Source organism: Montipora capricornis, chromosome 1 (assembly GCF_036669925.1).
Source record: "Montipora capricornis isolate CH-2021 chromosome 1, ASM3666992v2, whole genome shotgun sequence".
NCBI lineage: Eukaryota > Metazoa > Cnidaria > Anthozoa > Scleractinia > Acroporidae > Montipora > Montipora capricornis.
In genome coordinates this window covers 2948266-2965765 of record NC_090883.1, presented here as the reverse complement: position 1 = coordinate 2965765, position 17500 = coordinate 2948266, and the positions used below count along the sequence as shown (strand labels likewise).

Genomic DNA, 17500 nt, shown 5'->3' with positions numbered 1-17500 from the left:
AGAGTCATAGAAAAGTATTGCTTTTAAAGGAATGGAAACAGTTCAATGCAATCATTGAAATTGAGCGTTTGAATTTGTCTTTGCCATTGATCGCAAATAAAGACAAATCAAATATTCAATTTAGCCTGGAGGCAACTTAACGAAAAACTACGGCATATATGCAGTCAGTTATATATATATATATATACGTTAAGTAGGCTTGTATTTGCTGTACTAAGAGTGCTCTATACCATGCGGTAGGGCAATTACAAATGAATGAATAATCAGGACACGATCATACTTTTGCCTCTGGTTTTCATACAGGTCTGTTTCGTACAGGACGTTTAGTTTGTCCTGCACTCAAAAGCGGTAATCTTCAACGAATAAAATCACTCTTGGTTACACACTGATGAGTGCAGGACAAACTAAACGTCCTGTACGAAACAGACCTGTATGAAAACCAGAGGCAAAAGTATGATCGTGTCCTGATTATTCATTCATATATATATATATATATATATATATATATATATATATATATATATATATATATATATATATATATATATATATATGGCAGAAAAAGACAAAGAAACTACAAGTTCATCCCTACAAGCCTGTTTCGTGGTCGCCCACTCATACAAGAAATTGCCACAGCGAGTTTTTAATTCTCAGGTTAGAGACAATCAATTTCAAACTGATCTTTTATGGGTTTGAACACTCTTTTCCACCCTTCAGCTTCAATCGCCATTGCTGGTTTTGAAAGGATAGTAAATGATTCGGAGGATTGCATGATTTGTTGTGTGAGTGAAATGTCCAATCACAGAGTGCGTAAGAAACTAGTCAGTCAGACACGGATACAGAAACCCCTGGGTGTGGTTGTGCTTATGCACTATATCTAGCTAGGTTTTGACCTGGGTTCAAGTTACATGTCTGGCTGTGTGCAGCCTAAACAACTGTAGAATCAATATGAAGGAAGGCGCAGGACACAGTGACCTCAAGGCACAGTCAGCAAATATATTATGGAGCATGCTGTTTGAAGAGTGCTCCTTTCCCGTACTTGTCAGCCCAGTGAATGCAAAAGTAAAGAGACCTCTTCCAGCAGGGAAAAAGAGATAGGGCACAAAAACAAAACAGGTTGCCCAGTGGAAAAGTTTATCAAGGACAGTAATTTGTGCTGCGTGTTGTTAAAACTGTATGGAGAAAGGAATATTTTTGGCATCAGCGAGAAAGGTGTGCCAGAGACGTGTTGAGGGTTCCATGCACTGTCTGTGGTATTATGGTAGATTTACTTGGCACTTAGTTATTCACCCCTTACACTTACAGGTATTTTCCTCGGAGCAACTCCCCTCAGTTTCCATGAGGAATGACATGTCAAAGGCATGCTTCAGATACCCTCATGTTGTTGCTTGTGTGGAGAACTTGACTGGCACTGTTAATCCGTGCACAGGTATGCATCATTATACACTAGCTGATGGCCAAGAGTTAAATAAGGGAGGCAGCATGATCCAGTGGTTAGGGCGTTGGGTTTGCATACGGTTGCCCCGGGCTTGAATCCCGTTCTAACCTCTGGTTGGATTTGTTTCTGGTTGTCCTGGATTCAACTCTACCACGCTTTGTAGATAGTCAGCTGGTTGCCTCCTGCCAGCTGGGGTTTTTATTCATGTTTCTTTCATTAGTAAAAGTGGGGTGCCCGTGAAATAGCTTGATAGCTAAGTGCACTTCACTGTAAACAAAGCATTTAAGTAAGTTTGGGTTTGATCTTTACTGATGAGGGGGTTCTCAAAGAGTGGCAATTTTCAATTAATTACGTTTAATTAAATTTAGTTTCCATGCACAATCCTCCTTAAAAGAGGTGTGTATGTCAACTCCTTGCTAACCTTTGAACTGGGAACACACTTGCCTTGAATGTGCATAAGAAAAAACAAATTATTCTCAAGTGTCTTTTGTTAGCATTTTGTCATTAAGAGTAAATTGGAGTGTGACATACGGTACTAAAGACATCGGTGAGTGAACTTAGTTTCCAGAAATCACCTTAAGAATACCAGCTACATAACTTAGGATCTTTTAAGTTTCAGCTTCCAATAATAATAATAATAATAATAATAATAATAATAATAATAATAATAATGACACTGTTCTTATACAGTGAAACAGAAATTATCTTGACAAGAAATTGCTATACTTAACAAGCATTCACCGAAGTGGATGTGGCTGTTGGTGGTGGATAGTTACTGAGCGGCGAGGTAAATATCCACCCCTAGCCACCAACACTGAGGTGAATAGTTACTAAAACATTGAGATAATATATCACAAAAAGATGATTATTTTTAACTCATGTATTCCTGCAATAATTACAAAATTTTTGGGTGCGAGATGCTTGGAGGTGAAAAGCAAAGAATATTCAGAGTTTGTGTAGCCAATCAGAGCGTGCATTCAACACTATCCAGTGCCTGTTTTCGTATATAACAAAAATACAGTGTAATTATGCCCTCTTTTTTTCTCCAGTTCCACAGGCTGATTCAAAACCCAAAGGTAAATATTTAGTGCAGATGTATAATTTCATCACTCCTCAACCCTTGACAATCCATAGATTTTTACATAACTTTTTATCATTAGAAAGAACAGTTCATATCATTACATTAGTTCTCTGTTGGCTTTTTTATCATGCCTACACTTTTATGTGTGCATGAAGCAACAATGACAACAGTAACCAAACAATGCTGTTATGCAATTTTTATTATAGAATATATTAAATGCGAATAGGCAAAGACCTGATCTAGAGAAACATAATACTGTAAATTTATAATGAAAAATTACTAGATCATGAGTGGCCTCATTAAAAAAAATTATCAGGCTTCTTTCCTTGACGCTTGTTTTAACAAGTGTAATGTTATTAGATAGAGTATACTTTATTGCCTTGCATAATAATGTTGCTCTTTTTAGGTTTAAAATGCTGTAAAAAGCTGAAATCTAATGATTTGAAATGCAAAAGAACTTGCAGACAGGTGAGTGTTCAAGCTGATTTTTATATATTATTTATTACTCTTTTCTTGTAAGTGGGTTTATAGAGTTCATCAGTGATTTTAAATTAATACTTAGATTATATTTTTAAAATACACATAGATTGGCAAACTTGTTTAGAAGCATGAATGCCATGTCTGGAAAAACGGATTTTGCCAGACAGTAGTTAGTTTGGAGGTTTTGCAAAGTGGCGAAAGCTGCTACATTAGTGTGTATTGTCACGAGGTATCAACATAATCCCAGGTCATAATTATGGTTAGCTTCTAAAGCAAGTAGCCTTAGACATTCTTCCAGTGAACGGTGGACTGACCATCAGAATTTAGCCTGTTGGCTTCACTCTGTTTAAATTCAGGATATTAGTCACAACCTGTTTTAAACTGCACTAACGTATTGTAAGAACATGCAAAGTGTTTACAATTCCCCAGCCCCCACAGAAAAGAATGGTATTTTGTTGAAGGGTTTTCAATGGGAATTTAGTAGGTGGCAAAACCTGAGAAGTGAGCGGAGAGTGGACAACGTGTTCCAAAGACTGTGCGCGTTCCGAGGGCCAAGGGCACAAGCTTGTAGGGGGCACCGGGGGCATCCTCCCCCAGAAAATTTTGAAATTTGGGCTTCTTAGAATGCATTTCTTGCATTCTGGAGCAGGAATTAGGGCATTTAAACAAAACACTAATTTCTCACTAAATGCCATTTGTCTGCCACATAACATTGCAACTGTATGTCATCAGCAAGGCAAAAGACGCTAAAATAGCATGACATAGCTACTTTAACACTCCTTTGCATTCTTTACAGTTGTGTGCAATGTATTTGATCTGTTGTGACCGAAAAGACCTTTCTCTAATGTCCTATTGTCACACTTCAATCAGACAGCTTACACCAAATACTGGACTGCTGCATCGCTGGATCATCTGTGCTCTATCTTCGCCTTTGATGAGGATAGGGAAACAAAAATCGCTACTGACATTAGTCAGTTTTCAGGCGTCTCATTTGTTTTTTTATGAACAAAACTTTGCTTATCCTAGGCTTGTGTTCTGTGCAAATGTTTCTCGTGTTATAACTAGAGTAAAGAAATGTAGGTGACAAATTCACATGCAATAGCCAGTGAATTCCTCCTGCCACCAGCTCTTATTGAAAACCCTGCTGTTGACTGGTTTGTTTGGTTTAGAAATCCCACTTTATATACACAGGGTTTATGCTACTCCTTGAATTCCTTGAAAAGCCCTGGAATTTAATTTTGGACTTCAAGGGTGCTTGGAAAACCCTTGAGAAAAAGGATTTTGGGGAAAACTACTTGAAAACTCCTTGGGTGAAAATTGTTGCAGCTGCATCCTGCTAAGTTAAAGATACATTTCAATACTTGAGCCCAAAATTGACTATTGGGGAAACATTAAAACCGAAAATTAAAATACCCATGTGCATACACTCAACTTGCAGCTGGATGTGGGAAGGAATATCTAGGTAGGCTTTTTCAGCAAAGAAAACACTGAAACACAATGTATGGCGTAGAAATCTTCTTACAAAGACTGACCTTGAAAAAACTCAATTAATAATTCTGGTCCTTGAAAATTGCTTAACTACTCCTGGAATTTTATAGACAAAATCCAACACAAAACCCTGATACATGTAATAACCATATGGTAACCATATGTTTTTAACCTGTTTTGCAGGACCTGCAATCACAGAAGAGTGAAGATACTGTCATTGAAAACCTGGTGCAAGCCTGTGGAAAGCCATTTGCGCATGACAATACTGAGGTATCAGTTGCCTGTCCAAGACTTTCTTTGGTTATTTTTCCATGACAAATTATGTTACTGCTTCTTTCTGTAGCTTTGTCTTTTTTGGTAATATTTTCTAAACTTGTTTTGCTTGATTTTGCTTCTGCAGCGTAATGATTTCTGGACTTGTCTTCTGTATAATTCCGACAAAAAACCAGGTCAGTTGAGGTGGCAACCAATTGCATTGAGCTCAAATGACAGCTAAAGTAAACAAAACAAGGAGAGAAGTGACATAATAATTATAAATACCTAGTCAGAATTGACACCAGTTGGCATTAGTCACTTCCAAAAAGGAGAAGGGTCCAGAGAGCAAATCATTGTCAAAGAAATAAATGGATTATGAAAAAAAAAGGTTGTTAGTTGGAAAGAGCCACCTAAACTAACAGAATTAAGAAAATTGAGGAACTTTGGGTGATTTTTTTTAAAATAAAAGTCGTCACAAATTGTTTTGATTGTGTCCAATTATTTTCAAAGGTCATATTTGCTCTGCATCATTTCTACCAATATTAAGTAGTTCTAAACTTGACAGGATTACCAATTTTCTCCGGTGTTTAATGAGATGACTAACATTTATAATAAATAATAATATTATTAATCTGTTGATTTTTTGTATATTGTTCCACGACTTGGAAAATAAGCGAGGAGTGTTGAGCACTTTCAATATCCTAGCTACATGTACAACTGTGCTAGAACAGACTCTCCACTTAAGAACAAGGCCGCTGTCTAAGAAAATTTTAAAGGGGCCCTCAGAGCTAAACGCCGAGAACTTAGGAGCCCAACATATAAGAAGTGAAAGGTGTTACTGTGAAAAATTAAGGCGCCCAGAGCTATTCTTTGGGAGCCCCAGGCTACCGGGCTCCTGTTAGGCAACAGCCTTGAAGAATATTCTTTTCATCTTTTATCAACATCTGTGTCCACTCAAAAGGGTGAAAGTGTTAACAACAATATACATGGTAACTAACTAGACTAAGTGTGGACTCAGAAGCTGTTTCTTAATGAAGACATAATAAAGGATTGAATTCAATTCTTTGCAGCTCCAGTGTGTCCCACAGGAACCCCACCTCCTCCAGAGCCAGGTAAAATAAAGTAATTTAAAAAGTTCCTTTGTTTAATCATTGTCATTATCATCAAGGTAGCCACAGCCATCATGGCATGTTGGCTGTGACTGTTTCCTTCATCAGCATATCTATAAATGGATGGCAGATGACCACTACATGTATCAAGGAAAGAAATGTGTATTTGAAGTGTGGGGATCTCTCGCCTACATTTATGTCTTAAAGGAAGGGTTCCTGTGAAGAATCAGCAGCTTTTTCGTGACGGTATAAATGTCCAAAACAGTTGTATATTACGAGATTCAGGATCCTTTACATTGGCAGTAGTTATCACCCTTGTGGGGTTCCCCATTGATGAGTAAAATCGTCTGGCGTTAGACAGAGTAAAATCTATATAAGTGGCTCTCTTAGGAGTGAAAGGCTTAATATATGCTTGATATTATCCCGACGCGTGCACATGTCTTTTGAAACTCCGAACTGGCTTATTGGACAACCCCTCAGATAGAAAGTCTTTTTGCCTGAAAAGCTGTGAGACCAAGTCTCTACCTGCATTAACTGCCCTTCTTGAAGGGGGGCATTATAAGGTCTCCGGAAATGTGGTATCTGTTACTGGTAATTTTTAGCCTGGTATTTCGGAAATAATTTCTGAAAATTTCGGATTTGTGGTATGATCAAACTCTACGGAAAGCGGTTCTCTTAAGTTTTGGTTCATGGTATTCGGTGCAGAAATTACGTCACAGAATTATCAGACTTCCGGTTGCTCCAGGGGAAAAGAAATTGAAAAATCTACAACCTTCCTTCTTGGTGCGGGATCATGCTTTAATTATATTACAAGCGTGATTCGTTTAACAATCTTTTGCTATACTGACAAAGGTAATCCGCGCATGCAAAATAAGCAACATGGGGAAGAATTAGTGTAGAGCATTAATTTTGATTTCGGTATTTAACTGTTTTTGAACCTGGTATTTCGGCATTTGCCAATATTGGGCAACCCCCAATGTCCCCCTCCTTCTTCATCACAAAATTCATGTTACTATTTGTGATTTGACATGTCCTGATTTTGTGGATTTTAATAGTTTCTGGGATCGACAGCGCAAGACTCCAATGTTGTTCCAAGGCTAAAGACTCTGATTGTTGGAGGCTGTGTATTCAGGTCTGTCTTTAAATTTGCGTACTCCTGCATGAGAGGCAGATTTCTCATACTAAGTAAGGCTTGAAATTAACTAAAAAATCCAGTCGCAATTTTGCGTCAAGAGACGAAAATTTAGTCACAGTTTCACAAATTTTAGTCGCAAAATTGTCATGCTGCATTGTGTTGTCAGCGGTGTATCAAAACAAAATACATGCATGAACCCACAATACTTGTGTGTAAAGAAACTGCTGAAAATGGCGAATGCTTGATACCATAGCGATGGAGTTGTATGTGTAACAAAACAGTGAAATTACACTACAATTATTGCGCTTAATCTTCAGATTGAAAGAAAATTCACGCAAGAAACAATTTTGTCATTCTTTATTTTATTTTAGCAAAAGTAGCGGCAAAATGGCAACTGCTAACCCTTGAGTGAGAGCACTTGATTGTCTCCCATGAAAGGTGTCCCACATTCGATTCCCAGACTCGATGTTATGCGGGTTGAGTTTTTTGGTTTTCTATTCTTCTCTTAGAGGTTTTCCATTGGGTACTCTGGTTTATCCCTTTTCCTCAAAAACCAATGTTTGATCTGATCTAAAATTGTTCAGCTGTCCCCAATTAGTGCTCTTAAGTGCTAGAAGACTTGACCCTTACATAAAGCTCATTGTTCTTTGTTCACTTTTGTCTACTTTCCTTCTTTTCCTCAAAAAAAATTAAAAAAAATAAATAAATAAATAAAAATAACAATGTTACAAAGCCCATGCAGTCATTCATGACACATGACACACTGCTTAATTTATATTTTCTAAGTAAGAATTTCATGAAAAATCACTTTGTTTTAGTAATTAAGTCCTAATCCTTATTGTCCTTCCTTCAAACTTAAAAATTCCTGAAAATGATATTTTTAGCCTAACAAAAAACAGTTATTTTTTTCATTAATGAGTCATGAAATTTAAGTCTATATTATACATGTTGTATTTTAGATGTATACATCCAAGTGGGGAAAAACACAGAACTGGGAGTCGTTTGATCTAAAATGTGGCTATAATCCCAAGGAGGTATGTTGTTGCTTGCAGTCTTGTTAACATGAAACGTGTCTAATGTGAGCCAAGAGTTTAAGTCAAAGAGTTGAGTTGAAGTGTCAAAAGTGAGAAGAGTTTGTAGCACCCCTGTGTTTCCTCACCCATTATCCACTGTTTTATTTCCATCCACTCGGCATTTCTCATACCTAAAAGAAAGATACAAAGCAGCCTGTGAGACGCCAGAAATACGTCAGTGTTCGCAGGCTAGTGAGACTGTTTTGGTTTGATTTTGAAGCAATGAAAAGGAGTATGGAAGGTTTTAAGATCTAAACACCACTTCTATCCTTGCAGATTGACATGATGAACTGCTTGGCTGATGGTGAGTGACAAGTTTGCACGATGTCTAGCAAAGATGGTTTGACATTCCCTTAAGCTTTTAGCCCTTAACCCATTAACACCTCAAATGCTCTAGGACGCTTTAGGTGACAAGTAAAATTGTGACACTTCTGTATCCACTGAAATGGATTATAAACAGTTCCCCAGCCCTGGTTACAATGTATATGTAATGATCAAATCCTGGAATTTGAGTGAGTTCGGGAACAACAGTTACTGTAATAAATAATTTAAATAATAATTATTATTAATCCAACTGGTGAGTTAATTTGCTTTTGAAGAGAAATCAATTTTAACAGGCAAAGTGATATATTACGTAAATCATATATTGAACTGCGTATATGAAATGATTCATTTATAATGGCATATTGTTTCCTTTGCCATTTGAATCTAACACTCATTTGCAGCGCTTGAAATCCGTCCTTGTAAACAGAGGTTTTTTCTTTTAGGTGTTACATTTATCTGCCATTATACTAATTTCAAAATCCAAGGAGTGTTTGATCAAGGGGAAAGTGAAGTCTGAGATGTTATTAACTTTTTTTCCAGCTCCCAGTGGCTTTTTTAGTTTTTGTTTCAATGGGAGTAAATGGCAAACCATATTACCGGTAAATTAAAAAAAAAAAAATTATAAGAATTTACACTTGAATTAAAAGGATGTCTGCTCTAAGTTAAGCTTCAATGTTATTGCCACTCAGTTGTTTTTAAGAGCAGACTTGACAACCTTTTACTCATAGGAAACTGTTTCTTTGATCACAGTAATGGCCCAGCTCATTACTTAATGTGTGGTGGTTTTTTTTTTCAGTGAAATCACCTTGCCAGTTGGGTTGTTCTGGCCTCAGCTTTTGCAAGAACTTCAACAACAGGTGAGTAGAACATGAGCCCACTATGTACTTATTGACTGCAGTAAGACAGCTGTGTGCTATAACTGAGAGCCAGATGGAATCTTTTTTCCATCCATCGCCGTCTAACTCAGTCAACAACAAGTGTTTTAATTATCATACTTGTTGCAGTTAATTTTGGTTTTCTTTATGGCATTTAACACAAAGATGTTTTTTGGCCATTGAAGAACTTTATGCTTATATACATGCAAATTATGTGAGACTTCGTAAAACTCAACCAAATTCAATGAAAACAAAGCATCTTCAGACAGCATTACCTGATGATTGCTTGTGTAATTGCTTTCCATAGACACACTGAACTGTTCCGCAGTTGTAATGTTGACTCGGATTACGAGGCCAAGAGTCAGATGCAGGAGTGGATGAAAGGCTTTGTTAACTTGCCAAACAATATGAGGATTCCAATCAAGGACATAAAGAAATGTCTTCCTGATCAATGGAAGGTATGCGGTGCTTGTGTAGTAATTTGATACTGTCCCTCATCAGTCTGCTGTTTACTGTTTGTCGTAAAGGCAATGCTTTAATCTCTCTGATCAAACTCAAGTTAAATCTCCCAAGTTATTCACCAGTGGTTTCAATGTCCTTAATGGTTGGCTGAGAAAGAGGTCTGACTGAATTGTATGGGCCTCAGGGTACTTGTGGATTAATTTCACGCATATTTTCAAAGTTTTCACAAAATTGCCAGAGTCGTGAAGTGACAAGTGCAATTTGAAAAACTTTGAAAATACAAGTGAAATGGCACAAGGACTCATTGTGATTACATGTTTATCACATAAAGGGTAAAATTATCGAGGGAAGCCTGTTCAGTGCGCTTAGCACACTCCCATTCTGATAAAGTTCAATCTGTCAACAGAAATAACATTTAAAATGTATTTATATGTGGACAAAAAAGTAGTTTAATCAGGAAGAAGATTCTCTTGTAACTTCGCTTGCTCTGTATAAGCAACTTGTTAACCAATCAGGATCAAGTAATCATGCCCTCTTGATTACCTAAAGTGTCCTCGTGGTTAAGGAAAAATGCCCGCCATCTCCGCCAATCAGCATTTAGTAATTTTTCCCCGTATGTTAACATGCCATTAACTGGGCCACAGTGGGGGACCAAAGCAAATTTTTGTGATGTATCACTTGAAAAATTCAAACTGTTGAATTCTGTTCTTTAGGCCATTGCTTGTGTACTCCAGGTTAAGCCGTGCAGTATCAAATCTCTAAGAAGCACCATTTGTAGGTTAGTATTGTCATCTGCTATTTTTTTGGACAGATCAACATTGAGCTCAAGATACGATAGTTTTTACTGAGTCATGTGCAGAAGACCTAGTCGTTAATAGTATGGACAGCTGTTAATTTTAAATCTGTGGATGATGGGTCGCACAACATTTGGTCAAAACTTGCACAGGTCGTTTCTATAATTTGCACAGATCCTTTCACTTGGCTAGGGTTTGCACCAGGTACCAGGTATCACCCAATTTTACGTAATTTGGGATTAGAAAACCAGTGATCTAAGTTCATGGTAATCATTTTCCTGTTTCTGCTTTTTTTAGGCCAGACTGTGTTCAGATTCTAAAGCAATGTCGAAATTCAAGCTCGCAGTTGGCGTATCTGTCTCCTGAAAAAGTCTGTGACGAACTCTCACTCCCTGAGAGACAAGTTCCGTGCATTTCCCTCCAAGAGTATCTGGGTGTGTAGAGATGCAGTAGAGTAGCTAGCGTATAGTGCTTGTTTCTTTTTTCTATGTGACTACCGAAAACAGAAGATATTCTGGGTCAATATTATTTTGGCTGTACTGAAAACTCAGCAATTTCTGGGGCAATTTGTGCCACAATTTTGTAGCAACAAACCTTTCTAGCATTTTGTTTCCCTGGATAAGCAAGCAAACTGGAAATGGCAATTTCCAAGCTGTTTGAATTTTGAACATCAGGGTCTCAATTGGTTGAGCACTAGGATGCCATGCGGGAGGTCGTGAGTTCGACTCTGGCCGGATCAAAAATCAGGGTGTTAAACGAGGGAGAATTTAGTGCTGCCTTTGTAATTTCATCTGTAAATGGTTAGACTTTCAAGTCTTCTCGGATAAGAACTATAAACCGTAGGCCCCGTCTCGCAACCCTTTTTCAAAAAACTCTGTGGGACGTTAAAGATCCTACTACACAGTGATAGAAAAGAGCGGGACACGGAATTTCTAGCGTTGTAGTCTGGTGTGATTGAGGGCCGCAAGATCATTAACGTATGGCTATGATGTGCTACCGTCATAAAATAAAGACTTCGCTTCACTTAACGAAAGTATTATTAGCTCGCTGTGGAAGTGTGTGTTTTTGAACTATGGTTTCACTTATTTTTTCTGAAGAAGGCCTCTCCAAGTTACCGTTAAGAAGCTTAGTTTTTTTTTTGCCTTTTGCTTTGCCTCTTCAAGCTTATTAAAGGTGTAAATGATACACATCTGACTGATAAATATTTGTTGTTTTTTAGTCCCAAGCAAGTATCCTGATGTGACAGATGAAGGTAAGTTAGTGTGGTTTAAAAGATATGCCAATTGTAAAAGTGGAGCCAGTCGTGGAGTTTAACAGTAGTCGGTATGCTGTTTGCTTGGTGCCAGGCCAGGGAACCTTTGCTGATGGGATTGTCTAGATTATGTTTCATTAACATATGAGTTCCAGTTTAAAGCCTTTTAGCTTTGATAATGAGCTAGTTATTAGCCATCAAAACCTGATAAATGCTTGGCTGGTAAAGGCGCTGATAATCCCATACACTCCTTGCGAAATTTCGAATTTTTAAAGCATCATTGCTCAGAGATCATCTGGTACATCGGGTTCACATTTTCAGAGAGAGCTCATAATGCATGCAACGCACTTTCAATAGTCAGTACTTTATTCTCGGCTGACTGGAATTAACATGTTTCCTATCTAAGCCATTTAAGAGAAGAAAAATGCTGTTTACTATTTTCCTGGAATTCTATGTAATAAACCTAAAAATTCAAGGGATGAAAATTTGATCATAGTAGCACTTTAGCACCACTGTATAAGGCATAAGCTTTCTACACTCTACATTCGTGTTAAAGAAATGCTTACTTTTGACCTTATTTTTGACTACATTTTTTAAGTATTCATAGCTCATTTTCCACCTTGTATTTTTGTGTAGTGACCCATCCTTGTAATCCTAATCCATGCAAAGAAGGTCAAGTTTGTGAAATCACCAGGAGTTGCTTTGGTTCTAGACTTGGCAGGTGTCAATCACACACGTGTGTCCCAGGTAACCGTTTTAGTGGCTTAAATAGAGACCTTTAGCAAGGACGATGACGATCGCTACTAGAACGTCATCTAAAAATTTATATTATTTCCCGTTATTGTAATAGGTTTGCGATTATTCCAATTCGATCGGCATGGAAAGTGTGTCTACATTTCAGAAATAAATTTGCTGAGAACGGTGTGGATATTTGGAGAGAAAACTTAAAATTAATGATCAGGTGCTTATATCCACAACACAACCTCAAATTCAGTGGTCATATCGTGTCGTTGTCAAGCCGAGAACTGCAAAGAATTGTACCAAAATGTGAAAAGTACGCGCGGTGCGTGCAGAGCTATTATTTATGCACATTAATCCTATTGTTTTTTGACGTTCTAGTAGCCAACATCGTCATCCTTGATTACGTTCTGAAATATCTTTCAGTAGAGTGACGAAAGCTCTGAAAAGATCAGCTAGATTCCTGCAGCAGGCGGCATCTTGTTCAGAAAAAGCAGTTCAAATGTGAAAATGATTGCCAAAGCAAATTCACCTTATTCTGAAAATAGAATAGTCTGTTGTTATCCCTTTCACTCTCAAGATCGAAATTTTGATTCTCTTAACTAGTACCATAGATTTATTTGTTGGGAAGTCATGAGAATTTGGTATTATATAGTCATTCTCAATACCTGTCTGACTGACATCTTATTGAGATTGCGAGGAGAATTTACATGCTGGTCACTTGGGGTCAAAGGGATAGTCCAAAGAATTGCTTGATTCTGATTTGAAGGGAACAGTACGCAAAAATCACATGATCGAGCAATTTCCCATACAAATAAGACATCGTTGGCCTCATTCAAGGTAAGGTATTCTTTGAATTTTGAGGCGCAGAACAAGGCAAAGACGGTTTATTTGAATACCAAGAGAAAAAATTGTGGTTCATAGAAACGTTTCTTTTGACACTCAACTGAAAAGCGTTCGTTGTTGATCTCATTGCAGCTAAAGCGGCCATGATTCTGATGTCTTACTTTTGCAAGCTCGATTTGACTTCAATAAGAGAGAAGAGATCCTCTCACTTAGCTGCACAGTTTAAGCAATTGTATTTCATAGTCACCTATCCCCAGTTGTTCGAAGGGTGGATAGCGCTATCCACTGAATAAGTCACTATCCACTGGATAGCGATTTATTCGGTGGATAGCGTTATCCATTATTTGAACAACCAAGGCCGGGCCACAGTTGTTCAAACGATGGATAGCGCTATCCGCAGGATAAATCACTATCCAGTGGATAAGTAATAGCGAAACCAATTGCGCTTTCCAATGAAGAATAGACCATTTTCGAATTCTAACGGTTGGACTGGACCTAGCATGAAATGGAGGCTAATGCGGGCAAATCTTTTCAAATGCAAATTAATTTGCCCGCATTAGCCTCCATTTCATGCTAGATCCAGTCCAACCGTTAGAATACGAAACTGGCCTATTCAGATGGCTTTAACGGTATGCGAACCCATCAGCTCTGCCATTCCAGTTGACTGCTCTACCAACGAAGTTGCTATGAAGCGGGCATCGCAGAGGTTTGAAGTCCGTTAAAGGCACCTGAACAATTCAGACAATTGGAAATCTCTTCTTCCTTTTGTGCTTCGCCTCTGACTTCAAATGTATACATTTATTTCGATTTGACTCAATTTCTGCAGGTTGTGCACTTGGTGATGCTTCTACTTTGCTGGTGCGAGTTGGCGAATATGCCAGGGTAAGCCTACTCATTACATACAACGCAGGTAGTCGAGTCGAGATCTTGCTTATTTAATACTTGAGCTGCCAGGTTATAAATTCATCAAGAGGTCAAAGGTGCCGTATTACAGTTTAGCTGCATTTCGGCTCAAAGGGTTTCTGCATGCTGGCGTTGTCGTCAAATTTGGTCATTTCACGTTGTTTTTTTGTGAAGTACGCTAAAGAAATCACGTGCAGCCCGATTATCTCCCCTCTATTAGGAAGTTTAAGCAAAGAACGACAACGCCACAAAGCAAGAATATCATTGGTTAAAAAAGGAAAAATAATCTTGCTTCACGTGCAACACGAATTTCCATGCATTTTTGCCGTACTTCACAAAACAACAACGTGAAATCATGAAACTTAGGGTTTGACGACAACGTGACGGTGAGCATGTAACAATAAACCAGCCATTCATTGTCATTCTCTACCGTTCGTACCCATCCAGTTACTGGATAGACCTGGATAGTTCACCCGTGTTCTACAACGTCAACACTTGCGATAGCCTGAGCGCCAAGTTGTATTTTAGAGTAACCGTGGCCGTTAACCTTACTTTTAAAAACTTCCTATACTTGCTGTGTGACTTTGCCGTTGCCATAGTCTTTGTCGTTTCTTAAACTCCTTATGATAATCGCAGCTGTCTGTTAAGAAACCATCGAAGTTCGTTCCTTAATTGTCTTGTGTTTGTAAATGTATTTTTATTGTTCCCAGGTGCCTGTAGCCAGCGGTAGCGTTGGATGTTACAGGATCTGCCACTGCGATGCCACATCTAAACTTAGTAACTGCGTCAACTTGGACTGTGTACGAAGGAAGCCTTGTTATTTAAAGGGAATGGGTGATTACATAAGTAAGTGAAAACTCCGGAGAAGGTAATAAGTTGCCTTTGATTACATAGGTCTTAAAACCCGAGTTTGAGGTTCGTAGATTAAGTTACCAACGGAGTTTTCTCCGTTAAATTATGGGCCAAGCGCTGAACGCGCGGGCCACATCCACGACAAAAAAAAAAGATTCATAACTTACAGTTCGGAACCACCAAAAGGACGTCACTGAGATACTTATTGTATCTCTGAGGTAATCGGGCACGCGGGAAAGGAAACTACTTGAAGTCAAGCGAAACGTCAAATTATGAAAAAAGAATAAATCTTATTGTCTTTTTGAAATAGTTGCCTGCAGGATCGAAACACAAACAACATGTAAAAACTTGCCAGAAAAAGTTGCATCAAATTTCCAAATTTAGCGGTCAGAAACGACCCACTGAATTAGCCAATAATAGCGTGCGTACTATCTGAGAGATTAAAATAATATCAGCTTCGACTCTTTCCTGTATTTCAATCACTGGTGAGGTTTTAACGCAAAGTGTGAAATGCTTAGACGTCAAAAATCATGCTGGTTAACTCAATGAAAATACAACTTCATAAGAGGATTTGAACAAGCTCAAAGACTAACAACGGAGGGTACTTTTCGTACTTTGGATCAAATTCTAACCATTCAGACGAAGGGCATAGAGTTGTGTTACCATTGTCCTGTAGAGTGGGATTTTTGCTTGCATTAAAAAAAGTTCAAACTCGGTGAATTTCTGTATCCTTGAATTAAGTGAAGAAAAGCTGGAAATTTTGTGCTCATATCTTCCTTGTAAAGTTTTTAACCACGGGGAACGGTTTCAATCTGCAGATGACGGTGACATGTTCATGAATGACTGCAATATGTGCGTTTGTTTCGCTGGAGAGCTGACCTGCACAAAGATGCACTGTCCCGCAGCTTTGCTTTCACCAGAGTATAATGCAAGTAAGTCAAGATCTGAAAGGGAGAAGTGATAGTTGCACTTATCTCAGGACAATTTAAGCAATTTTCTCTTATACACACGTGCAAAATGCAGGTGGCAGCAACGGGATTGGAACGGATGACCTCAGCGATGCCGGTGCAATGCTCTACCGACTTGTTGGGCTCATTTGTTCCCGTTAAATGACTCGGTGAAAGAAATGTATGTATTTGAAGTTCGGACTAGAGAGGAAAGATAGAGATGATCTTTACACCTATCTGGACAATTTAGAATCTCATCGTTGCCATTACCTGGAGAGTCTTAAAAAACGTAAATGTAGAAAGGGGAACCTATTTGTTAAACAGGTAAGGCGTCTTGGGTTGGTTTCAGGTTATAGAACGGACTGCAGAGAGAGTTTAGGCAGAGGTTTGGCAAAATAATTGAACTAAAAAAAAGCCTTATCAAGAAGACCAAACAATGTCTAGTCCGCAGAACAGTTTTATTACTTTTTTTTCGGATTTATTTATTTATTATTAGAGAGATTTAGCATCGCGTTTCCGGCAAACTGCAAAAACAAAGCTGAAATTTACGTTTCGTCAAAAATCAAAGGAACTTGTTTGCTTTTAGCTTATTTCTTGGCTGTTGTCTACAGATATCGAGCACGTTCGAGCGAGAGATGATATATTTATATTTAGGCAAGCCTTACTGCGATTTTCATAATTCTGCGGAATTCATCTTCAAGCGGCAATGGCCAAACTGGGTTTTGGATTCCATCAATCAAACTTCCTACGCCAACCGTAGATAACGAAATCAATCGATGCGTGACATAACCCACCAATCAACGTCTTTGGTTCCGATGATACATTTGCACATTCGAACTCGATGCCGCTAGTATGAATCTTTTTTGTGAAGAATTTCTAAAAACGCATCATAATGGTATTTGAGCTGTGAACGTAACAAAAACTTTCCGGAAGCGGAGTCGATCTTTCCGGCTATGTTCGGAAATTTCATTGGTGGAAGCGGCCAAAAAAATAAGACCATTCTCTTTCACTTCTTTGTTTTTGTAGTCTTCCGCAAAATTTCCTTGTTTTTTTTTTTACTACAACGCAGTGTCAAATGCAGTACGTTGGCCGAAGAACACGAGTTCCAGCCCATTCAACATCCCGCCAAAAACGCGGGTTCCAGCAATGCGACATTTCGGGTGCTGGCTTACATGAACGGTTAAACGTACGGACGGACATTTGTACAATGACGTCATAACCAAAACCCAACTTTCTCGTATCGATGGGTTAACAATTTTGGTTGCCATATTTTCTGCTACAAGTTAGAAGGGAATTTTCATGCCTTCATGACAAGCATCAGCCTACTGTTGGTTGTGTGGCATAGTCGGAATGCTAAATCTCTCAAAAGTGTTTTAAAAACAAGAATTAAGACGTGTTGTTGTTATTAGGTCGACTCAAGCGGAATCAGACCCCTGGTAATGAGTCCG

General features: G+C 38.3%; 1 protein-coding gene across 2 annotated transcripts in view; it reads left to right on the top strand.

The window, feature by feature from the left end:
* LOC138038036 (reversion-inducing cysteine-rich protein with Kazal motifs-like) overlaps positions 1–17500 on the top strand; it is a 58737-nt gene that overhangs the window by 32895 nt on the left and 8342 nt on the right. For both annotated transcript variants that reach the window (XM_068883891.1, XM_068883959.1), the window contains exons 9-27: positions 1306–1429; positions 2488–2514; positions 2926–2987; positions 4671–4757; positions 4888–4936; positions 5813–5854; positions 6907–6983; positions 7946–8020; positions 8336–8363; positions 9180–9240; positions 9566–9716; positions 10434–10498; positions 10812–10948; positions 11734–11766; positions 12403–12513; positions 14177–14232; positions 14964–15099; positions 15924–16037; positions 17462–17500. The exon at positions 17462–17500 is cut by the window's right edge and continues 103 nt beyond it. In XM_068883891.1, the coding sequence (XP_068739992.1) occupies positions 1306–1429; positions 2488–2514; positions 2926–2987; positions 4671–4757; positions 4888–4936; positions 5813–5854; positions 6907–6983; positions 7946–8020; positions 8336–8363; positions 9180–9240; positions 9566–9716; positions 10434–10498; positions 10812–10948; positions 11734–11766; positions 12403–12513; positions 14177–14232; positions 14964–15099; positions 15924–16037; positions 17462–17500 (1474 nt within the window). The remainder of the gene's footprint in view (positions 1–1305; positions 1430–2487; positions 2515–2925; positions 2988–4670; positions 4758–4887; positions 4937–5812; positions 5855–6906; positions 6984–7945; positions 8021–8335; positions 8364–9179; positions 9241–9565; positions 9717–10433; positions 10499–10811; positions 10949–11733; positions 11767–12402; positions 12514–14176; positions 14233–14963; positions 15100–15923; positions 16038–17461) is intronic.